A 19,234-nucleotide genomic window follows, 5' to 3' on the forward strand; every position below is an offset into this window, starting at 1 on the left:
ATAGCAGGTGGCTTGTCTGACTATTACGTTGTAGTACTGAGGGTATGGGTTGAACAATGAGTAAACAGACTTAGAGGAAGGCAGGAAGAAGCAGTTGTTGCAAAGAAAAAAAGAAAATCTGCAGGGGGGAAGGAAAAAGGGAGGAGTTCAGGAGGGAAGTGGAGAGGTGACCGAACAAATATAACTTTGATCAGGAGGAAGTGGAGAGGTGACCGAGCAAATATAACTTTGATCAGGAGGAAGTGGAGGGTGTGAGTAAGGTATTCACAGGTGTGAGGAGAAAGAGGATGAAAGGAACAGTGTGTTGGAGTGGCGGTAATGGGTGTTGTAGTAATTGTAGTAGTAGTAGTGGTGGTGCTGGTGGTGGTGGTGGTGGTGGTGGTAGTTGTAGTCGTAAAAACAGAATGCGAGCACCTTCAAATTTTTTGGTAGTGTGATGAGCAGGGATAGTTTAGAGGATGAACTCCGAAAAGGGATACAGCATGAAAGGTGGACTGTAAGTAGAGTACACCGAAGCTGGTGACATTATTACAGTTACGGTACGTTACAGATACAATACATATCACGTGTTACTAAGAACTAAGTACAAAATTCTCAGCTAACAGTGTATTTACCACGGCCATCACTCTGATCACAATTGACATCTCACCCTTCAAGGGAAACCCCAGACTCAAGGGTTTTTCCGGGCAAGTTGGTACCCTTTCTCCCAAACTTTCCGCACTTTCAAGGACACTGCTTCCTCTGCCAACACTGCCTCGTCTGCCAACACTGCCTGGTTTGCCAACACTGCCTAGTTTGCCAACACTCCTTCCTCTGCCAACACTGCCTCCTTTGCAATCACTGCCTCCTCTGCCAACACTGCCTTCTTTGCCAACACTGCCTTCATTGCCAACACTGCCTCCTTTGCCAACATTGCCTCCTTTGCCAACACCGCCTCCTCTGCCAACACTGCCAGCACTGCCTCCTCTCCCAACACCAACTCCTCTCCCAACACCAGCTCCTTTCCCAACAGTGACCCGTATTTCCCAAGGCTAAAGAGATTTCCTAAAACATCTTCCTCTGCTATTTATTCTGTCTATAAAACTTTAACATCTCTTGTATATTAGTGATGCAAACTCTCTCGGTATGAAAAAGATGCTATTAACACAAAGGAGGATATAAAGGCGTAATATGCAAAATAAATCGCAAAGGACGAGGTGCCACGAGATCTCCCCTTGCCGTCAAACACAAAGCTCTGTCCTACCACTCCTAAAGCCAAAAATAAAAATAAATAAATAAATAAAAAGAATATAATAACAAAACAAATTAAAAACGGTAAGGATTTCAGGGATTGCATTTAAAAAGGATTTTCGTTTTTTTTTTCTATTTTTTATCACTTTAATGCTGACTCGAATCTGATTGTGAGTGAAGGACAACGTATACACAAATAATCTTTTACATAACACACGCTTAGGCGAGATCATAAATACGGCTTCTGATGACAAAATTTTATAAGTAGTATGATAATTCTCTGTCTGTCTGCCTGTCTGTCTCTCTGGTATGATGTTTCAGTCCCACCTTTATGTATACAGTGGGTGAGGGTTTGGGGAGAGAGAGAGAGAGAGAGAGAGAGAGAGAGAGAGAGAGAGAGAGGAATGCAATGATTAACCCTTTGCATCTGGGGACTTTTTTTTCAGAGTATTCTTGCTAGTTTCAGATTTCATTCATCTAACTGTTGATTTTTAGAGCTTGAGGTTTTTTTTTTATACATATGTCATCAGAGTAGAGTCTTCTCCCAAGATATTACATTATTCAAACCGACACTACAATTCTAGAGTATAACATCTTCAAGTCGAGGCCTTTTTCAAATTATTCTTGATATCCCCAATCGATTTTATTTACAGGAGTCACTGCTCGAACCGGAGAGGCTAACTAGTAATCCTTTTAGTACTGTGGTGTCCTGTTAAGGTGAATGGCATGATCTGAAAATAAACAAGAATGAAAGAGAAAAGTAAGAATCGTATTGCAGGGCGACCGCAGTGTTGGCGACCGCAATGCAGCCACACGCACGAGATGGCCAAAGGAGGGTGGATCTCAACTCAGGGATCGTGGTCTCAAATTACTTTAGCACCTCTTCTTCTCCAGTTTATTTATGAGCATCGCACATTACCACTTTCTTCTATGCTATTACTACAAACGATGTCGATGCTGAAATGGTATAAATAATATGCAAGGAAATACCAATGCTTAGTACGGAAATAAACCGCTGGGGAATATGTTCTGGAACGACGTCTAACCCCACGAAAATACGTGTTCTGGTCGCATAAGTAATCACATTCAATATAAAAGATACCTAATATAACAGAGTCGTATGCTAGAGTGCTAGATTAGCTGTATATAGATTAACAATAGACGAGACTAAAAGACATGACAACAGGAGCGACAGAAGAACTGAAGGTGCATGTGAGAAAAGCAAAAAAATAAAAAAAGGGGGGGGGCTAGATGATGGCGACGTAATCGAGGATAAAGAATAAAAAAGAAAAAAAAGGAGAGGATGGATATTACTCTTCCACTTCAGAGAAGTATCCATTTTTTTTTTTTGTCTGGACACCCCCTTCCTTCCCTCCTTCTGAATGGGGATCAGGACGTAGTATCGACTATTGCCAGTCGTCTTCTAGGGAATGATTAGGACTTAGCAAAAATTGATTGCCTACCATTATAATCCTTGTGGAGTCGAGAGGTGATAATCAAAGCCTCCTCCTCCTTCACTTCGACATCATCATCATCATCATCATCATCTTCTTGTTCTTCTTTCTCCTTTTCTTCTTTCTTCTTCTTCTTTCTCCTTTTCTTCTCTCTTCTTCTTCTTCCTCCTCCTCTTTTTTTTCTTTCTTTCTCTACTTCCATTGCTAACACTGTACGAGTCAGTAAATCGATAAACGACTTATCTCTCCTGCCAATCACACATCTACAGTATTAGTAAATAGCTCATTGTCTCCTATTGTATTTCTTTACCATTATCAAAGGAAGCAGCAACATCAAGTGGCTTTGCCCTTTTCCAGGTTATCCTCTCATAATTATCTCAAGGTGTGGGGAGGCGGGGGAGGAGATGTCATTAAGGTTGCTCCAATCCCGTGTACCCTCCTATCCCTAGCATCTACTGAAAGGGTATATCATCATCATCACTGTCGTCGTCGTCGTCATCATTATCATCTTCATCATCAACATCGTCGGCGTCCTTATCATCATCATCATCGTCACCAATATCCTCTTCCTTCTACTTTCCTCCTTCTTCTCATCATCATTATCACCATCATCAACAGCAAGTACCTCCTCCTTCTCCTTCTCCTCCCCCGTCTCATCATCATCATCATCATGCTGACCTTTTTTGCCCACTTAAGGATGGGGTAAGATGGGATGCAGTGACAAAGAATGAGAGTAAAAAGAGTGTGAGTTGTCAGTACACAGCAAGCAGTAAATGTGGGTGGTGTTCGACAGGTCAGTCTATATATTTCAGATACTTTATCTTAGTAGACAAGCCTTAACTACTACACTCCAATGACGTATTTTTATTATATTCTTGCTACCCCTACTTGATTATGTTTAGTTGAGGGAGTTTTTGATGGTGAAGTTAATGAAGGCTATATTTAACCCCTCCAATTAAAAAAATCTCCTAAGGTAGATAAAATCGCCTGTAGATAGCAATAAATAAATAAATAAATGTATAAATGAGATAAAACCGTAAAAACGTCACTTGAATGAACGAGCTAAAAGAACTTGCGCAAGACCCACCGGCATACAGCAAAAACTCCGCTGGTAACACCATCACACCAACCCTGCATGATGAACGGTGTGGTATTAGTGACCAAGTGGTGACATGCAGAAATGTATGGCGCCATCTGGGGATAGGAGGACTGTTGAGCCTTAGAAAACACACTATATTGCTTTGCTTTAGCCCAGAATCATATATATATATATATATATATATATATATATATATATATATATATATATATATATATGAGAGAGAGAGAGAGAGAGAGAGAGAGAGAGAGAGAGATGGAAAAGAACAACTTGTTATGCCACATTCCTGTCTATCCTGAAGCAGGTTAAGGCTTTTCTCTCGTTATTTTTTTCCTTATTAGACTCACCTCCCCCCCCCCACCTTTTTCCCCTTGCTCAAGGGCTGCGGCTATACTTGGGCTACATAGGACGCTCTCTCTCTCTCTCTCTGCTACAACTACTAGGGTACTGCTGCTGCTGCTGCTACTACTACTACTACTACGACTATTATTACTGCTACTACTTCTACTACTACGGGCTTCTGAACCCCTTCCCCCCCCCCCAAGAAAGTTAATCCTGGCTTGTCGCGTAGCATACTTTCTGGGGGGAAAATGATCTATCTATCTATCTATCTATTGCCAGACGCCATAATCCCGTAAGGGGTGGCCATTTGACTTTGAGTTAGTTGTTTTACGGGGAGGGGCACTAACCCTCCACCAACCCACTTGTTGACACGTAGGGAGCACGTATGGTTTGGTTATATGGTTACCACCCAGCGTTGTAAATGGTTTCTTGGCTTACAGGAAACCATTAGGCTTGTCACTCAATGTAAAGCCACCTGTAAAGGAAAGAAAAACAATAAGAAGTGACAGGAAAGATGGGAGAAATAGGAAGAGAGGAGGGCAGGCACAGAAAAAGAATGATAAAGGCTAAGGAAGGAGTAGGCAGCACTACATCAAGTGAGTGGATGATGGTCGCCACCACCTACCACAAGGAAAATGATCAGTTGTATAGTTGTTACCGGTATGTAGTTTACGTATTACAGAAGAATATTTAGTACTTGTTAGAAAACTCCTGCCTGGTTTTCTGGTCTCCCTTAGATCCGAGCATTTTTTTTTTTTGTACCCCTAAAAAAAGAAAGAAAGAAAGAAGAGAGAAAGATAGAAGTATCCAACCAGTTCATGCACTCAGCATTCTGAACGTGGACGATGTGTTGTGGTGTAAAGTTTGCTTTACACCACAACACATCTTTTCCTGATGTTTATTAGTTCTCGAAAAACTCCTAAAACTGCGCAATAAAGTATGTTATAGCCTGAGACAACAACAACCTGTTAGATCACTCTGTGAATTGGGGATTTGGTACCTTTATTATCATCGTACAGTAGTGGTACGATACTGTTTTCTTTCTCTTTCTTTCTTTTTTGGGTGGGAGGGGGGAACTGTACGGTCAGGAAGAAAAGTTCTATTCCACTGTGTCTACTTCACGCTTCAAGACATGTTCGTCACTTTCCTCTTTTATGCATTATATCAGGATGAAGCGTCTATAGGTAAAGAAACATACCAACCCTCTCTCGGCTTTGGAATAGGAGCTAATAGATGAATGTGAGATGTAGAAGAGGTGAAACAGCATCCAAACTTTTGTCCCTGATTGTGCGACCAACACTCCCCACCCCCTCTCTCTCTCGGACCTAGCCTCCATCGCTGTCATAATAATTACATGTACCACATCTTGCCAAAGTTATCTCAGAAGACACAGCAGCACTGCAACAGGGGTTTCATGCACCAGTCGATGATGATGATGATGATGCACACGACGAACACTGCAGGGGCGGTATTCTCGCTGACCTGAGGGATTTCTTAACACCTCACCCTCGTGGATTTATTTTGCTTAAACGCGTAAATATCCTTTAATATGTTACTGATGAAAATTTTGTCGATATAAAGAATAAATCAATACCATGTCAGAAAATATTAAGTAAGACTATGCTACATATGGCATTTAAATCTCTCTCTCTCTCTCTCTCACACACACACACACACACACACACACACACACACACACACACACAGGAATGCAGATGATATCTCAGGAGAGACCACCGATTTAGAACTTTTGTTACCGTAGTATTGTATGTACAATGAAGTGGTGCTGTATTCTTTTTTTTTTCTTTCCCTTATTGTTTCACTCTCACAAGCCTAACTGTTAATAATGAAAATCAAGGATAAAATTATTTGCCTAAGGAGTGGTCATCGAATTTGCTTGTGAAGTCTACTCACGCAGCGGAGACGTGCTTACTCTGCAAGCGGATGTCCTTCCTGCCTTCAACATGGCTTAAATCAACTGCCCTTGCCTTTCGGAGAGGTCGAATGCCTAATCATTTTAGATCCTTAGCGGTGTTTTGTAATCCTAGAGAGAAAAAAAAATCAAACTGGAATTACTAACAGTAACGACAGTTTACACTGATACTCGTATTCCACGCGCAAGACGTGACCGTGAACACATACCTGTATAATTATATCCGCAGATGATAGGCTTGCCGATGTCTTTGCAAGGAAGATTTTACTTATGGCATACAAAACTATATTTTTGCTCGATGGGGTTTCTCATGAATGGAACAGCTGTTTGATCAGAATCGATTAACTTTGATGTTGTTTATCATTTCTCTGATATATCCAAGAAATTAACCAAGTTTGTATCACACTGGTGATTTTAAATACTGTAGAAATCTAAACATATACTAAATTTTTTGTATCTTTTCACCCATTTATCTTCTGTTTCAATCCTTTATCTTGCTGCAGACATGCATCCTATTTCACCCTGTGTCTCATTTCACATTTGCATCGTCTGTTCTGCACGTGCATCTTTTGTTAAGGCTACTCTTGTACACGACATCCTGTTTCACCCTGTATCTTGTCTTAATATCTCTTGTTTCACTCGTTTCCTGTCTCACACCTGTAGTCTATCTTTTGTTTCTGCAGTCTCTTTAGTAGAACAGCACTTTATTCTTAATGGCACGTTATTGCATAACGTGCCCTCAAAACAAACATAGGTTAAACCCGTAAATTAAGCGAGCATAGCCTACTGTACTTTTGAGGGGATTATAGAGCACAAATAAGCTCGTAATCACTTCCTTGGCACTATTTATGTCTCCTCATGATAAGGTAGTAAAATAACTTTCTTGTAACTTTAAATGTTCCCCTCATGATTTTCGGACTACTTGCTATCCACTAAGTTCTATAATATGAAGAGGCTATCTCCTCCGCGGGCGTGTGATTTTGGCCGCCATATTGAAACACTAGCACTCAAATTCAAATACTTTATTTCCACTACTCAGTGGTTATTAATATGGACACACTCGTCGTTTATGATACAAAAAAATATGTGGACTGTGATTTTTTTCTGCCTAGTTCAACGATTTATATCGGGTACATTTAGCCAATGAGTATAAAACAACGCCATAGGTCTCCCTACGTGTCAAGTGGGGTTGGTGGAGGATTAGTGCCCCTCCCTGTAAAACAATTAACTCTAAGCCCTTGGCCACCCTGTTTAGGATACATGGCGTCTGGCAATGAATGAATGAATGAACATTTAGCCAATGAGTATAAAACAACGCCATAGGTTGCTGCAGTGCAGAACTTACCCTTTATGGCACTGTCCATGTCATGAAACCGATTATCCAGATCGATAAAGGTCGGAAGAAACAGGGAAATATCTACAAGAGAGTGTGAACAGAAGAGACGAGGACATGGAGAGAACGACTGGAGATAAATGGGCCCGTTTTAGTGGCCTCATTCATGCAGGGATACAGGGGAAGAATCTTCCCACCCCACCCCAGGGGACAGTAATGTTAGAGAATTAGCAATAAGATATATTTCTAATAAGATATATTTCTAATAAGATATATTTCTTATTTGTGAAATGTAACTCTCTCTCTCTTCGATGAATTCCTGTGCCCATTTTTGTATCCGTAAGCTGCACAGTGGACCATGGCACTATGTTTTCCGGAATCATCAGCTGCTTTCAAAAACCCACAGTGCAGCCCAGTACAAAAACGCGGGCATCAGGCGTAGTGTCACATGGCTGCCGCTAAACCAGCGCCGCCCTGGCGGCGGCTACATGAATTACGCGGTGCTACCCATGAGAAAGCCTCTCCATATTACAGATCTTTTCCACGTGACGTCACGAGTCATGTGACTTTTGTTTACGGCACCATATTGGACAGCAAATTGTCGGACGTCTAGAGAGAGAGAGAGAGAAAACTGCAGAATCCACACTGGTATTCCGTTGCTGTGCCTTCGGCTGTAAGACAAGGCAGAAAACTTAAACTTCTACCGGTTTCTAGCAAATGAGGAAAGGCGAGAGAAGTGGATAGCTGCCATGAAGTGGGAGAATTGGCAGCCTACGGCCTACTCCCGCCTCTGTTGCAAGCATTTTTTATCAACCGATGATTTGTGAGTAGATACGGGCATATTTTCAAATTTCTGCATATCTGACAGTTTCATCTCTGACAGCCCTGTCTGGACAGCCATTACTGCGAGGAGTTTGCCGTCCAATATGGAGTCGTAAACAAAATCACGTGATTTCTGTGACGTCACTGGAAAAGGTCTATAGAGCTCAGTGTTGCTATCTTTCGTTTTATCCATGCATATGCGGATTTGATATTTTGTTAACGATAAATGAATCACTTATTGTGTTGTTTGGGATCTAAACCTCCCTTCTGCAGACTACCACTATAAAAAAAGAATTATCTATCAATTGCCAGACTCCTTAATCCCGTAAGAGGTGGCCACAAACAAATCGCCTCCATGTCGCCCTGTCCCCCACCATTTCACTGCCTTGCTCCAAGCTCACACCCCCCCTTTCTTATATACCTCTCCACCCCATCCTTCCATCTCATCTTTGGCCTCCCCCTCCTTCTCCCCCCCTCCACCTCACTCACATACACTCTCCTCGTCAGTCTCTCACTCTCCATCCTCTCCACATGGCCAAATCACTTCAGTGTGTTTCTCCTAACGTTTCCTATCATCCATATCCACACCACAACGCTCCTTCACTTCCTCATGCGTCAATCTGTTTCACCATGTGACTCCACATGCTCCTCTCAAATAACTCATATCCACTGCTCCCACTCTTGACTTCTGTCCCTCCAACAACGTCCAAGCTTCACTTCCATACGTTAGAGTTGGTATCACAATACTGTCACGTAGTAACTTTTTCATTTCCATGCTCACTTCCCTGTTTCTTATCACTGCTTTCAAGGAACCGGAAACCTTTCTTCCCTGTTGTACCCTTTCAAGCACTTCACCCTCTAAACTTCCATCCTTACTCATCACACTACCCAAGTACTTAAACGCATCCACATTATTCATTTCCTCCCCATCCAACCTCACTGTACAGTACATTCACTGACTTCACTTCTCTCGAAGACCATAATTTTACTCTTCCTTATATTCACCATTGGATTCCGTTTCTTACACACCCTCCCAAACTCATCCACCAAGCCTTGCAGCTCCCCTTCGTCTTCACTTAACAACACAGTATCATCTGCAAACAACAGTACAGGGAGTTTCCAAACACTGCCCTTGCTCACTAGGGCCGCTCCAACATCCACTGTCCTCCCTTGGATCTCTTTTATAACCCCATCCAAATACAGATTGAACAACCATGGAGACATGACACATCCCTGTTTTAATCCAACCTTCAAAGAGAAAAATTCACTTAGTTCACTATCAACGCGCACTGCAGCCTTGGCACCCTCATACATACTCTTCACTGCATTTAACAACTTTCCATCAACTCCATATATTCTACTACTTTCCACAATCCTTGTCTATCCACCCTGTCATATGCTTTCTGCAAATCCATGAAGGCCGCATACAACTTTCCCCTCTCGAGAAACTTTTCCACTAAAGACCTAAGAATGAATATCTGATCTACACAACCTCTTCCCTTCCTAAAACCTCCCTGTTCTTCTCCAACTAATTCCTCTGTTCTTTCTCTAACTCTGTCAATAAGTATCCTACCATATACTTTTCCTATTACACTAAGAAGACAAATGCCGCTATGATTACCACATTTTTCTTTTTCCCCTTTTCCTTTGTACAGGGGAATAATTATACCTGACTTCCAATCCTCCGGGACTCGACCTTCCTCCCAGGCCAATCTGCACATCTTCCACATCCACTCTACTACTATCTCTCCCCCATGCTTCAGCATTTCACCACACACTCCATCAATTCCTGGGGCTTTCCCCAATTTAACTTTCTTCATTGCTTCCACAACTTCTATCCTACTGATTTCTTCCTGTCTTCTCACCTCCCTCCTTCTCCCAGCCATTCCCCAACCACTTATACTCGCATTACTTCCATCCTCTATTTTCAACAATTCCTTAAAGTGTTCTCTCCATCAGCTCACTTTTTCTCCCTTCTCCACTAGTAATCTACCATTTTTATCTTTCACACCCCTGCTAACCTCACTTCTTCCCTGTCTTACTCTCTTCACCTCTTTCCAGAACATTTTCTTACGGTCTCTCCACTTTACACTCAAATTCCTTCCAATTTCCTCATCCACTCTCTTCTTACTCTTTCTTACTAATCTTTTCACCTCTCTCTTTCTTTCGACATATAACTCTCTCTTCCGCCTCTCAACTTCTTCCACGCCCCTATTTCTCATCCATTCATTGTATGCTTTCTTCTTCTGTGCCACAGCCTGTCTCACCTCTTCAGTCCACCACGCTGTTCCTTGCAGCCCCCTCCGTCTTCTCTTCCTCCCACACACCACATCACATGCTGCACATATTTCTTCTGTAAATATCCTACACACACCTTCCACGTCCCCCATCTGCTTCAATTCATAATTGCCCAATCGTTCCTTCACTTCTCTCTTATACTCTGCCTTTTTCTCATCCTCTTGTAACCTTTCCACTCTCCTTGCAACTACTCCTTCCTCTCGCCTTTCCCTTCTTCTATTTCTCCACACCACAAAGTAGTGGTCAGAAAGTTCACTCCCCCCTCTGTAAGCTCTTGCATCCATTACACATCTTCTCATCCTTTCATCCATACACACATAATCAGTCATTGCCTTCCTTTCATTCAGTTCACCACCCACCCTTCTCATCACTCGCCATGTATACCTGTGGATCATTTTATGCCCGAAGAGGGTATTGGCTATCACCAACCCCCTCCCAGTACAAATGTCCATTAACGCACTACCATTCTCATCTATCTCAGCAGGCACACCCCACTCACCAACTATTCCATCCACCTTCACATTCCCTACTTTACCATTCATATCACCGATCAAAAACACTCTCTCATTCCTTCCAAACTTTTTCATGCACACTTCCACATTTGTCCAGAACAAGTGTATCATGAATTTAAATATCCGCTGCAAGAGTCTTCTGTATTGTGCTGCCATCTATAAGCAGCTTTGTCAACCTTAACCCCAAACAAATGTCAGCTGATAGCACGACGCCCATGTGATGGTGAGCTTCTGATATTTCGTGTACCGTGAACGTATTTTTCATCACGATTTCAGGACCGTTGATTATATATGCCATAGAATCAATGACATGTGCAGAATTTCATTTACTGGTCATAAGAACTTTGTACTCTGTTGATCATCATTAAAAAGTTTACTGGTATCTAATTACTGCCAAGTTCTGTTGGGGGGACGCTGCCTAGACCCGGTCATTGTCGGACGTGTTCCTCCCGACCGTGTTGTCGACCGTCTTACTCTCGGGTGTTAACCCATCTCAGCCTTACAGTCACATCCAGCTTATTTTGGGCATATCACAGTAACACCACAGTGTTCCAGTGTTTTAACAGTGAGTGTAACGGCCAGGCATGGAGTCTTCCATGACCGGCCTCGCCACACAGGACGTCCATATGGACCTCGCTCCTGCCGCTGCAGACGTCGTTGCCCCTGGTAAGAGGGTGAGGACGGCCTCCACCACTAGTGACAAGGGAAGTGCCCCGGAAAAATGGATACGGCCTTCCGCCCCAGTTGATGATGTCTCCAGTGAACCAAGGAGCCTCGTTTACATAGCAAGGTCGGCTGACAATACCCCTGTATTTTTGAATCCCCGTAGGTTGTCGGATGCCATCAACAAATCTTCATGGGGTAAGTACTGTATCGAGGGATCACTTAGAGTTTTAGGTAAAGGAGCAGCTATTAGGTTCTGTGTTTTTGCAGATGATGTGGCCAAAATGACTGTACCACCAGAGGCCCTCACCCAGCTGGGGGACTGGCCAGTAAGGTGTTGGTTGGCTCGCTCACCTTCCAGTGGCGAGTTCTCATATGGGAAAATAGGGCCTGTTGCTCCTGATGTCACGGAGGAGGAACTTGCTAGTAATCTTCGCTGCCTTGGCAACTGTTCCTCCCAGCTAGAGGAAGTCACCCGCCTTATGGTCCACCCTCCTGGTGGTGAGGCAGCAGTGGCAGCCAGGGTGGTACGGCTCAAATTCAGGGGCCACCTGCCGGAACAGGTCATATTTGGCCACTTATGTTACTCTGTAGGGACTTACACTTTTCCCATCCTGAGGTGCTATACATGCCATCGATTTGGACACGGCACAATATCATGTAAAAATAAAGTTCGTTGCTCTCGTTGCAGCAGGTTCCATCCATGCAAATCCCCATCAGGTGGTCAGTGCACTAACGACCCCTACTGCTTCTTCTGCGGTGGCTCACACCAAGTTGTCTCCCGCATGTGCCCAGTCCACCAGCAGGCACTTGCCATCCATGACGCTGCTAGGACTGACCCGTCAGCCCTGTTGGATGTCAACACCCGTTTGCGTGCCCTTAATCCATCCGGCCGTATTCCTCCCAGCTCCAACCCCTCGACAACATATATTGCTCCCAGTCGGACTTCCCGGCCTGTTCAGGAGGGTCTAACATACGCAACAGTGGTTAGCAACCGCTTTTCAGCATTGGAAGATCTTCCTGAAACATCTGGTGGTAAATCTCCAACTGAATCAAGTGAAGTGGAGCGAACAGTTGCCGTGTCCTCCCACCCAACCTCCCAGTCAGCAGTGCTGCTCCACCCTCTCCCTCCACCCACGCCCCGTTGACAGCGTCCCCACCCAAATCGGACCTCTTTCCCACATGCTGCACAAGAATCAGTAGCTCCTTCCACCCAGCCTGGTGTAATGTCAGCCACAACTCCCGCCTCAGATCCAAACATATCTTACGCCACCTCCCCCAGATCTCCTGAGACGGGCTCCACACCTGGTGAATCTCCTGCCTCTCCATGTCAGCCTGTACCAAGGGCAACCTCCCACGCTCCCCCTTATGCCAACCCCACAGGTGCCCATTCTACAGGGTCCTTTGTGGACCTTCTGCTTACAGCCCGGTCCATGTACAAAAATGGACAGTCCTTTATAGACATATGTGTCAGCCTCCTGCCCCAGTTTCTCTCTCTACTCTCCCCTCATTGATGGCTCCTTTACCTCTACGTAGATTCTTCCTCTGGAATGCCAGATCGCTCCCCCGGAAAACATCCGATTTCAAACACAGTAGCAGACCTTGTTCCAGATGTTATTGGTCTATGTGAGACTTGGTTAGCTCCACATCTCCATCTGTCGCTCAGGGGTTTTACTGTATACCGAGCTGATCGTCAGGGTGTCGGAGGAGGTTTAGCTGTCGCAGTCAGGGAGGATGTGCCTAGCTCGGTTCTGCCATTGACCCGCCCCCCTCGAGGGGTGTTGGACTTTCTTGCGGTCAGCCTATCCCTCGTGCAGGGATGGATCACTGTGGCGTTTTTGCTACAACCCATGCAAGGACATAGGCCTGGAAGAACTCCAGGCCTATCAAGACCAGCTCCCTTCACCATGCCTCCTCTTGGGTGATTTTAACGCCAGACATCCCCATTGGGATCCTTTCCTGACCCAAGGTTCTGGAAATAGGTCAGGAACTTCCCTCTTCCGATTTGTGCTAGAAAGTGACTGCTTCACCCTGCTCACCCCATTGGGGCTACAGACCCGTATTGACCCGCACTCAGGCCTACCCTCCACACTTGATCTATATCTGGGGGATCCCGTTTTTGGAGGCTCAACCATCTGGACTGGCCCATATTTGGGGTCTGACCACCTTCCAGTTATCCTAGATGTCCCCAATCTCTCCCCACCCTGCTCTGCTCCACCTCGTCCACATTGGATCCTCACACGAGGGTCCTGGTCCTCCTTTAAGGCGACCCTTGATAACACTGGGCCTCCGCCTGGAGGACCCATACATGATCGCGTGATGGACTTTACGTCCTCTGTGATCGCAGCAGGTAAGGCGACCTTCCGCAGGTCCTCAACACGTCCCCAAGGCACTGCCACGGTTCCTTGGTGGACAGAGGACTGCACAAGGGTTGTCCGGGCTAGGAGGTCTTCCTGGAACGTCTGACGGAGATGTCCCTGCCCTAGCCACCGAGACACTCACCGCCGTAGGGACGCAGAATGCAAGCAGACTCTCACCCGAGCTCGCCGTGCTGCCTGGTCTGCTTTCTGCTCAACCCTGTCATTCTCAAGCTCACCATCCTGGACCTGGTCCTTTATTCGGGCAATGAAGGGTCGCCCTACCACCCTTTCGTATCCTCTGGTAAAGGAGGGTAATCTTCTGGTAGGCCTCCAAGACAAGGCTACCTTACTGGCTGCCTTAGCTAGACTTGGCTCCCCCGCTCCACTTCCAAATTTTCAACACCTACTCAGGGTCACTCAGGCAGGCATCTCCTCCTCCCCCCCAGCATGCTTAGCCTCTCCTTTTACCCAGGCAGAACTCTCCTCTGCTCTGCGGACCCTACTACCAAAGAAGGCATGTGGGCCAGATTTAGTACCTAACGAATTTCTGATTTATCTCCCTGTCCGCTTTCAAATGGCACTTTTAGACATCTTTAACAACAGCTGGGCATCAGGGATATTCCCATCTCACTGGAAAACCTCCCACCTCCTGCCCTTCCCCAAGTCGGGGAGAGACTCCTCTTCTCTGGCTTCTTACAGACCAATTGTACTGCTCTCCAATATTGGGAAGGTGCTTGAGAGGATGGTGTGCCGTCGGTTCTCCTGGTGGCTGGAGCACAATAGCCGCATGTCTGATGTACAATGTGGATTCCGCCCAGGGAGAGGGACATCTGACATCTTCCTCCAGTTTGACCATCATGTCCACCAGGCGTCCTGTCATAAGAAGATACTCCTGGCTGCCTTCGTGGATCTCCAGGGGGCTTTTGATTCTGCCTCCCATGATGGGATACTGTACAAGTTGTGCCGTCTGGGCATCACAGGCTCTGCACTGGCCTGGGTGCAAAGTTTTTTGGAGGAGCGATCCTTTCGTGTTTCCCTTGGGGGTACATAATCTTCCCCTACCCCAGTCAGGCAGGGAGTGCCACAGGGATCATGCTTCAGTCCCTTACTTTTCAATGTCCTGATTTATGACCTCCCTCATCCTCCTGGAGTATCCACCTTAGTCTATGCAGATGACGTCTCAATCCTCTGCAGTGCTGCCTCCCTATGGGAGGCCCAACATCGCCTCCAACAGGCTGTGGATGCCTTTGCCACCTGGGCCGCAGATTGGGGGCTAACAGTCAATGCACCCAAGAGTGCTCTTATGTACTTTGGCCAAAGGAGGCTCCCCTCCATGCCGACAATTCAGCTAGCTGAAGAACCTCTCACCCTCCGGACTCGGCACAAGTTTCTGGGCCTCCATTTGGACAGTCCCCGTCTCACCTGGGCCCCCCATATTGACCATCTTCAATCGGCATGCCTTAGGCGCCTGGACATCATGAAGTGTGTAGCAGGAGCTCGCTGGGGTGCTGACCGAAACACTCTTCTTAGACTATATCTGGCCTTCATCCGCAGTAAGATCACGTACGGCACCACCCTTTACGAATCAGCTGCCCAGACCCACCTAAAGAAGTTGGATGTTGTCCAGAACACGGCACTTCGCATTGCCCTAGGTGCCTTCAAGTCCACCCCAATTATTTCGCTTCATGCAGAGTCAGGGGTGATGCCCCTTTCCATCTACCGCATGGAACTGGACTGTCGGCTGCTTCACCGTATTTCCGCCCTTCCCTCCAGCCATCCGGTCTCCTCCCTTTATCGCCTCTCCACAGTCCTTTGTCAACCCCCAACTTGGCCATGAGTGAGGTTACCATACATTATCCACAGCATCCGAGCCTGCCACACCCTGTCTCTCGATCTGCCCAGGCCTGCCTCAGTGGCCCCTCTCTCCCCAGTGCCCCCTTGGAAGGATTTGTCTCCATATGTCTCCCCCTACTTCCCAGTACCGTTCTCCAAGTCGACAGATGCAGTCTTGGCACGGCCGATCTTTTACAGTTTGGACTCCTCGGTTTATAAGGACTTCCTGAGAATTTACACGGATGGGTCTCACTCCCCTCCATCTTCCTTTGCCTCAGCGGCTTATTTTGAAGATCTTTCCATATGCCAAACTTGGTCGTTCAGCGGGCGGTACGACGTCCTAACCGCAGAACTCATAGCCATCCTCCAGGCCCTTGAATTTATCCGAACTTTCTTCCAGCCTCAATCGGTAGTCTTATACACCGTCTCACAGTCAGCACTTACCCTCCTTCTCTCGGATCGTCCAGTGACTCGTGTCAAGACTGTCCATGCTATTATGGAACACCTCCTTTTCCTTGTTACTCCTCCCTGGTACCTCCACCTTCAGTGGATTCCCTCACATGTGGGCATCCGTGGCAACGAAATAGTAGATGCAGCAGCAAAGCGAGCACTGACATATAGTACACTGGTCCATGTGACGCCAGATAGTGCCACATTCCCTAAACTTGCACGTAGCGCCTGCATATTGCACTGGAATGCACACCTAGCAACCACCCTACCTGCTTCCCACTTGGGGCTTTTTCGCTCTGACTCCTTTGAACACTCTTGGGCACGCCATCCCTGCAGAGACATTGATGTAGCCATCACCAGGTTACGGTTGGGCCACACAGGCCTTGCAAGCCACCTGTACCGTTTGGGTATGATAGAGCATCCATGGTGCCAGTGGTGTCCTCAGGTTGAAGAAACCATAGAACATTTCATGTTACGGTGTCCTAGGTTCCACTCGCTTCGCACCCTTTTGCGGGAACGTTTGGCATCTCTGGGAGTTCTCAGTTTGTCTCTCCACACACTCCTGGGAGGCGGTATCGGGGACCCTCGGCTACGAGAACGGGTTGTGAGGTGCACGTCTGACTTTATCCGAAAATCTAGACAGCTCTCCCGCATATAATGTGAGGCTCTAAGCAGTTTGCATTGACAGGGCATTGGGCCATTGTACTGGCCGTGGCCCTTAAACCCACAAGAAGAAGAAGAAGAAGTGGCGGGGAGCACTTCTTACAAAATTACGCGATCACAGCTTTCCTGCCAAACATCAAGTATCATACAAGCCTTTACTGGCCCCTGCTGAAAAGAAATGACGGATTACATGAGTGAAAGCCAAGAAGAGAAACCTTCCAGGCTAGTGGTAGATACTTCAGTCGCATCTGTGAACTGCGGTACCAGTAGATGTTGATATTGAATAATTGTTGCGAGGCAGCAGTAGTGGGTCACGAAATTTAACGTAATGGCGAACGTATTTATTCTCGATAATGGCGCCTATACAATAAAGGCAGGCTTCTCTAACCAGAATGAGCCCAGGTAAGTAACTGAAAATCTTGTTGATTCTTCCAGTCAAGGAACTTCAGCCTCATGACAGATGATTTCTGTTTCATTTTTAGCTTTTTGCTGGATGTCCCTTTGATATGTTTATTCCTCATATTTAGTGTTGTGTCCCTCTTTTTTTTTTTTTTTTTTTTTTTCAGTTTCGGCCACTGTCTCAGTTTTATCTTTTACAATGATACATATTCTTTGTATATCATATAGGCTGTCATTTCTTTTCTGGTTGTTCCCCTCTTTACTGTATAACTTCATATGCTGTGCATGGAAAAGAGTTTCTTTCATACCTTATACTGGGTATTTACATTTACGTTGATAACACTGTGGCCTTCTGCAGTACCAGAAGGGACAGGAAATGAAGAGCGATAGATTTATTTGTAAATGCTCCAAGTGGAGTATAAGTAATAAGAAGTCTTTTAAATCTGAGATCACTACCATTTTCCTCTCTCATCCAGAAAGCTGCTAACAGAAGTAAAGTAAAACTTCTGCATTGTATTTGTCCAGCAGTGTCATGATGACTAGGCTTTTTATTTTCTCAGGTAGCTAATTGTCAAATTAAACTAGCAAATTGTATTCAGCCTAACCTTGAGGAGATGAGATATGACTAAATAGTCAGCAGTGTCCATAGCTACTGGGCTAAATTAAATTGGTATTATACGGTATGGTACAGTATTTTACTGTACCTACATTTAATACTTTACTGCATGATGTACCGGTATCCCATTGAGGACATAAGTAGCTATGCACTACATCAGACACAAATTTTTACTTTGTGGTCCATACAAATCCAGGTTACTCTATGCTCCGTATCTTTTATCATGTAGGTGTAGAGAAACCTGGGTTTGATATTGAGAGCAATGTTGAAATTCTTGCATTTGTGTAATAGCCTAATGCTTAGCTACTTGATTTCTCAAAGGGATATCTTGTACGTATATGTTGATACCATTCAGTATACGGCATGTACGGTGTATACTGGTAGAAATTCTGTACAATATTAGAATTATCGTATACAGTCACTGTATGTAGCTATTGTAGTTTAATTCCAGTATAATTCTAGATAAATTTTGAATACTGGTACTTTTCATAACAGGTTATATGTAGGAGGTGAACACTTATCATCATCCCTTGGAGATACAATTCCATTCCATGGGAGTAGAGTGGAGCCAAAAGCTCAGTAACTAGCTATACATATTGCTTCCAGATGGAGAACTCAACCTCAGTTTACAGTGTCAGAGTCTAAGAAGAGACTACTACTGTCTTATGCACAGCTTAGGTCATTTTCCTGGAGTAAAAGGACTCATTAGCCTTGAATGACAGCAGACCCAGTAGAAGGAAAACTGCTTATTCAAACACAAGGCCCTAGGTTGATAAGAGGAAGGGCCTGTGGCTTATAAAGAACTTACCAAGCTACTGTACTTGTTGATCAAACATTGGTGGTGTTAAAGCTACTGGCATTTAATATCACTGTTAATTGCCCTCTTCGTTTCATTCTTAAAGGCTCCAACGTGCTTGCATGCGTTGGCCTTGGTCACCGAATGGCGGTTTTCCACGCTGCGCGATCCATTGCAGCCTCCCTTTTCAGTCCCTTAACCGTGAGGTCACACTTAATGATCTCGTCCCATGTCTTTCTCGGTCTACCCCTCATAACCCCACCTCCAGTATTAACACTTCTCACCTTCCTCACCCAGTTATCATCCCCCATCCTCTCCACATGTCCAAACCATCTCAATCTACCTCTCCTCATCACAACACCAATACACTCCAGTCCCATCCTACCTCTCAACTCTTCCATCGTAAACCCAGCCCCCCCAGACCTTGCATG

At 45.2% G+C, this 19,234-nt stretch overlaps 1 protein-coding gene across 1 annotated transcript in view; it reads left to right on the forward strand.

Annotated features, from left to right (window-relative positions):
- Positions 1 to 17,094: 17,094 nt before the first annotated feature.
- Positions 17,095 to 19,234, forward strand: part of Arp6 (Actin-related protein 6) — a 24,436-nt gene continuing 22,296 nt past the window's right edge. The window contains exon 1 of the mRNA XM_080281946.1: positions 17,095 to 17,394. Coding sequence (XP_080138072.1) covers positions 17,321 to 17,394 — 74 coding nt within the window. The 5' untranslated portion in view covers positions 17,095 to 17,320. The remainder of the gene's footprint in view (positions 17,395 to 19,234) is intronic.

Source organism: Coenobita brevimanus, chromosome 91 (assembly GCF_032717465.1).
Source record: "Coenobita brevimanus isolate Jiangsu-jjx chromosome 91, ASM3271746v2, whole genome shotgun sequence".
Taxonomy (NCBI): Eukaryota; Metazoa; Arthropoda; class Malacostraca; order Decapoda; family Coenobitidae; genus Coenobita; species Coenobita brevimanus.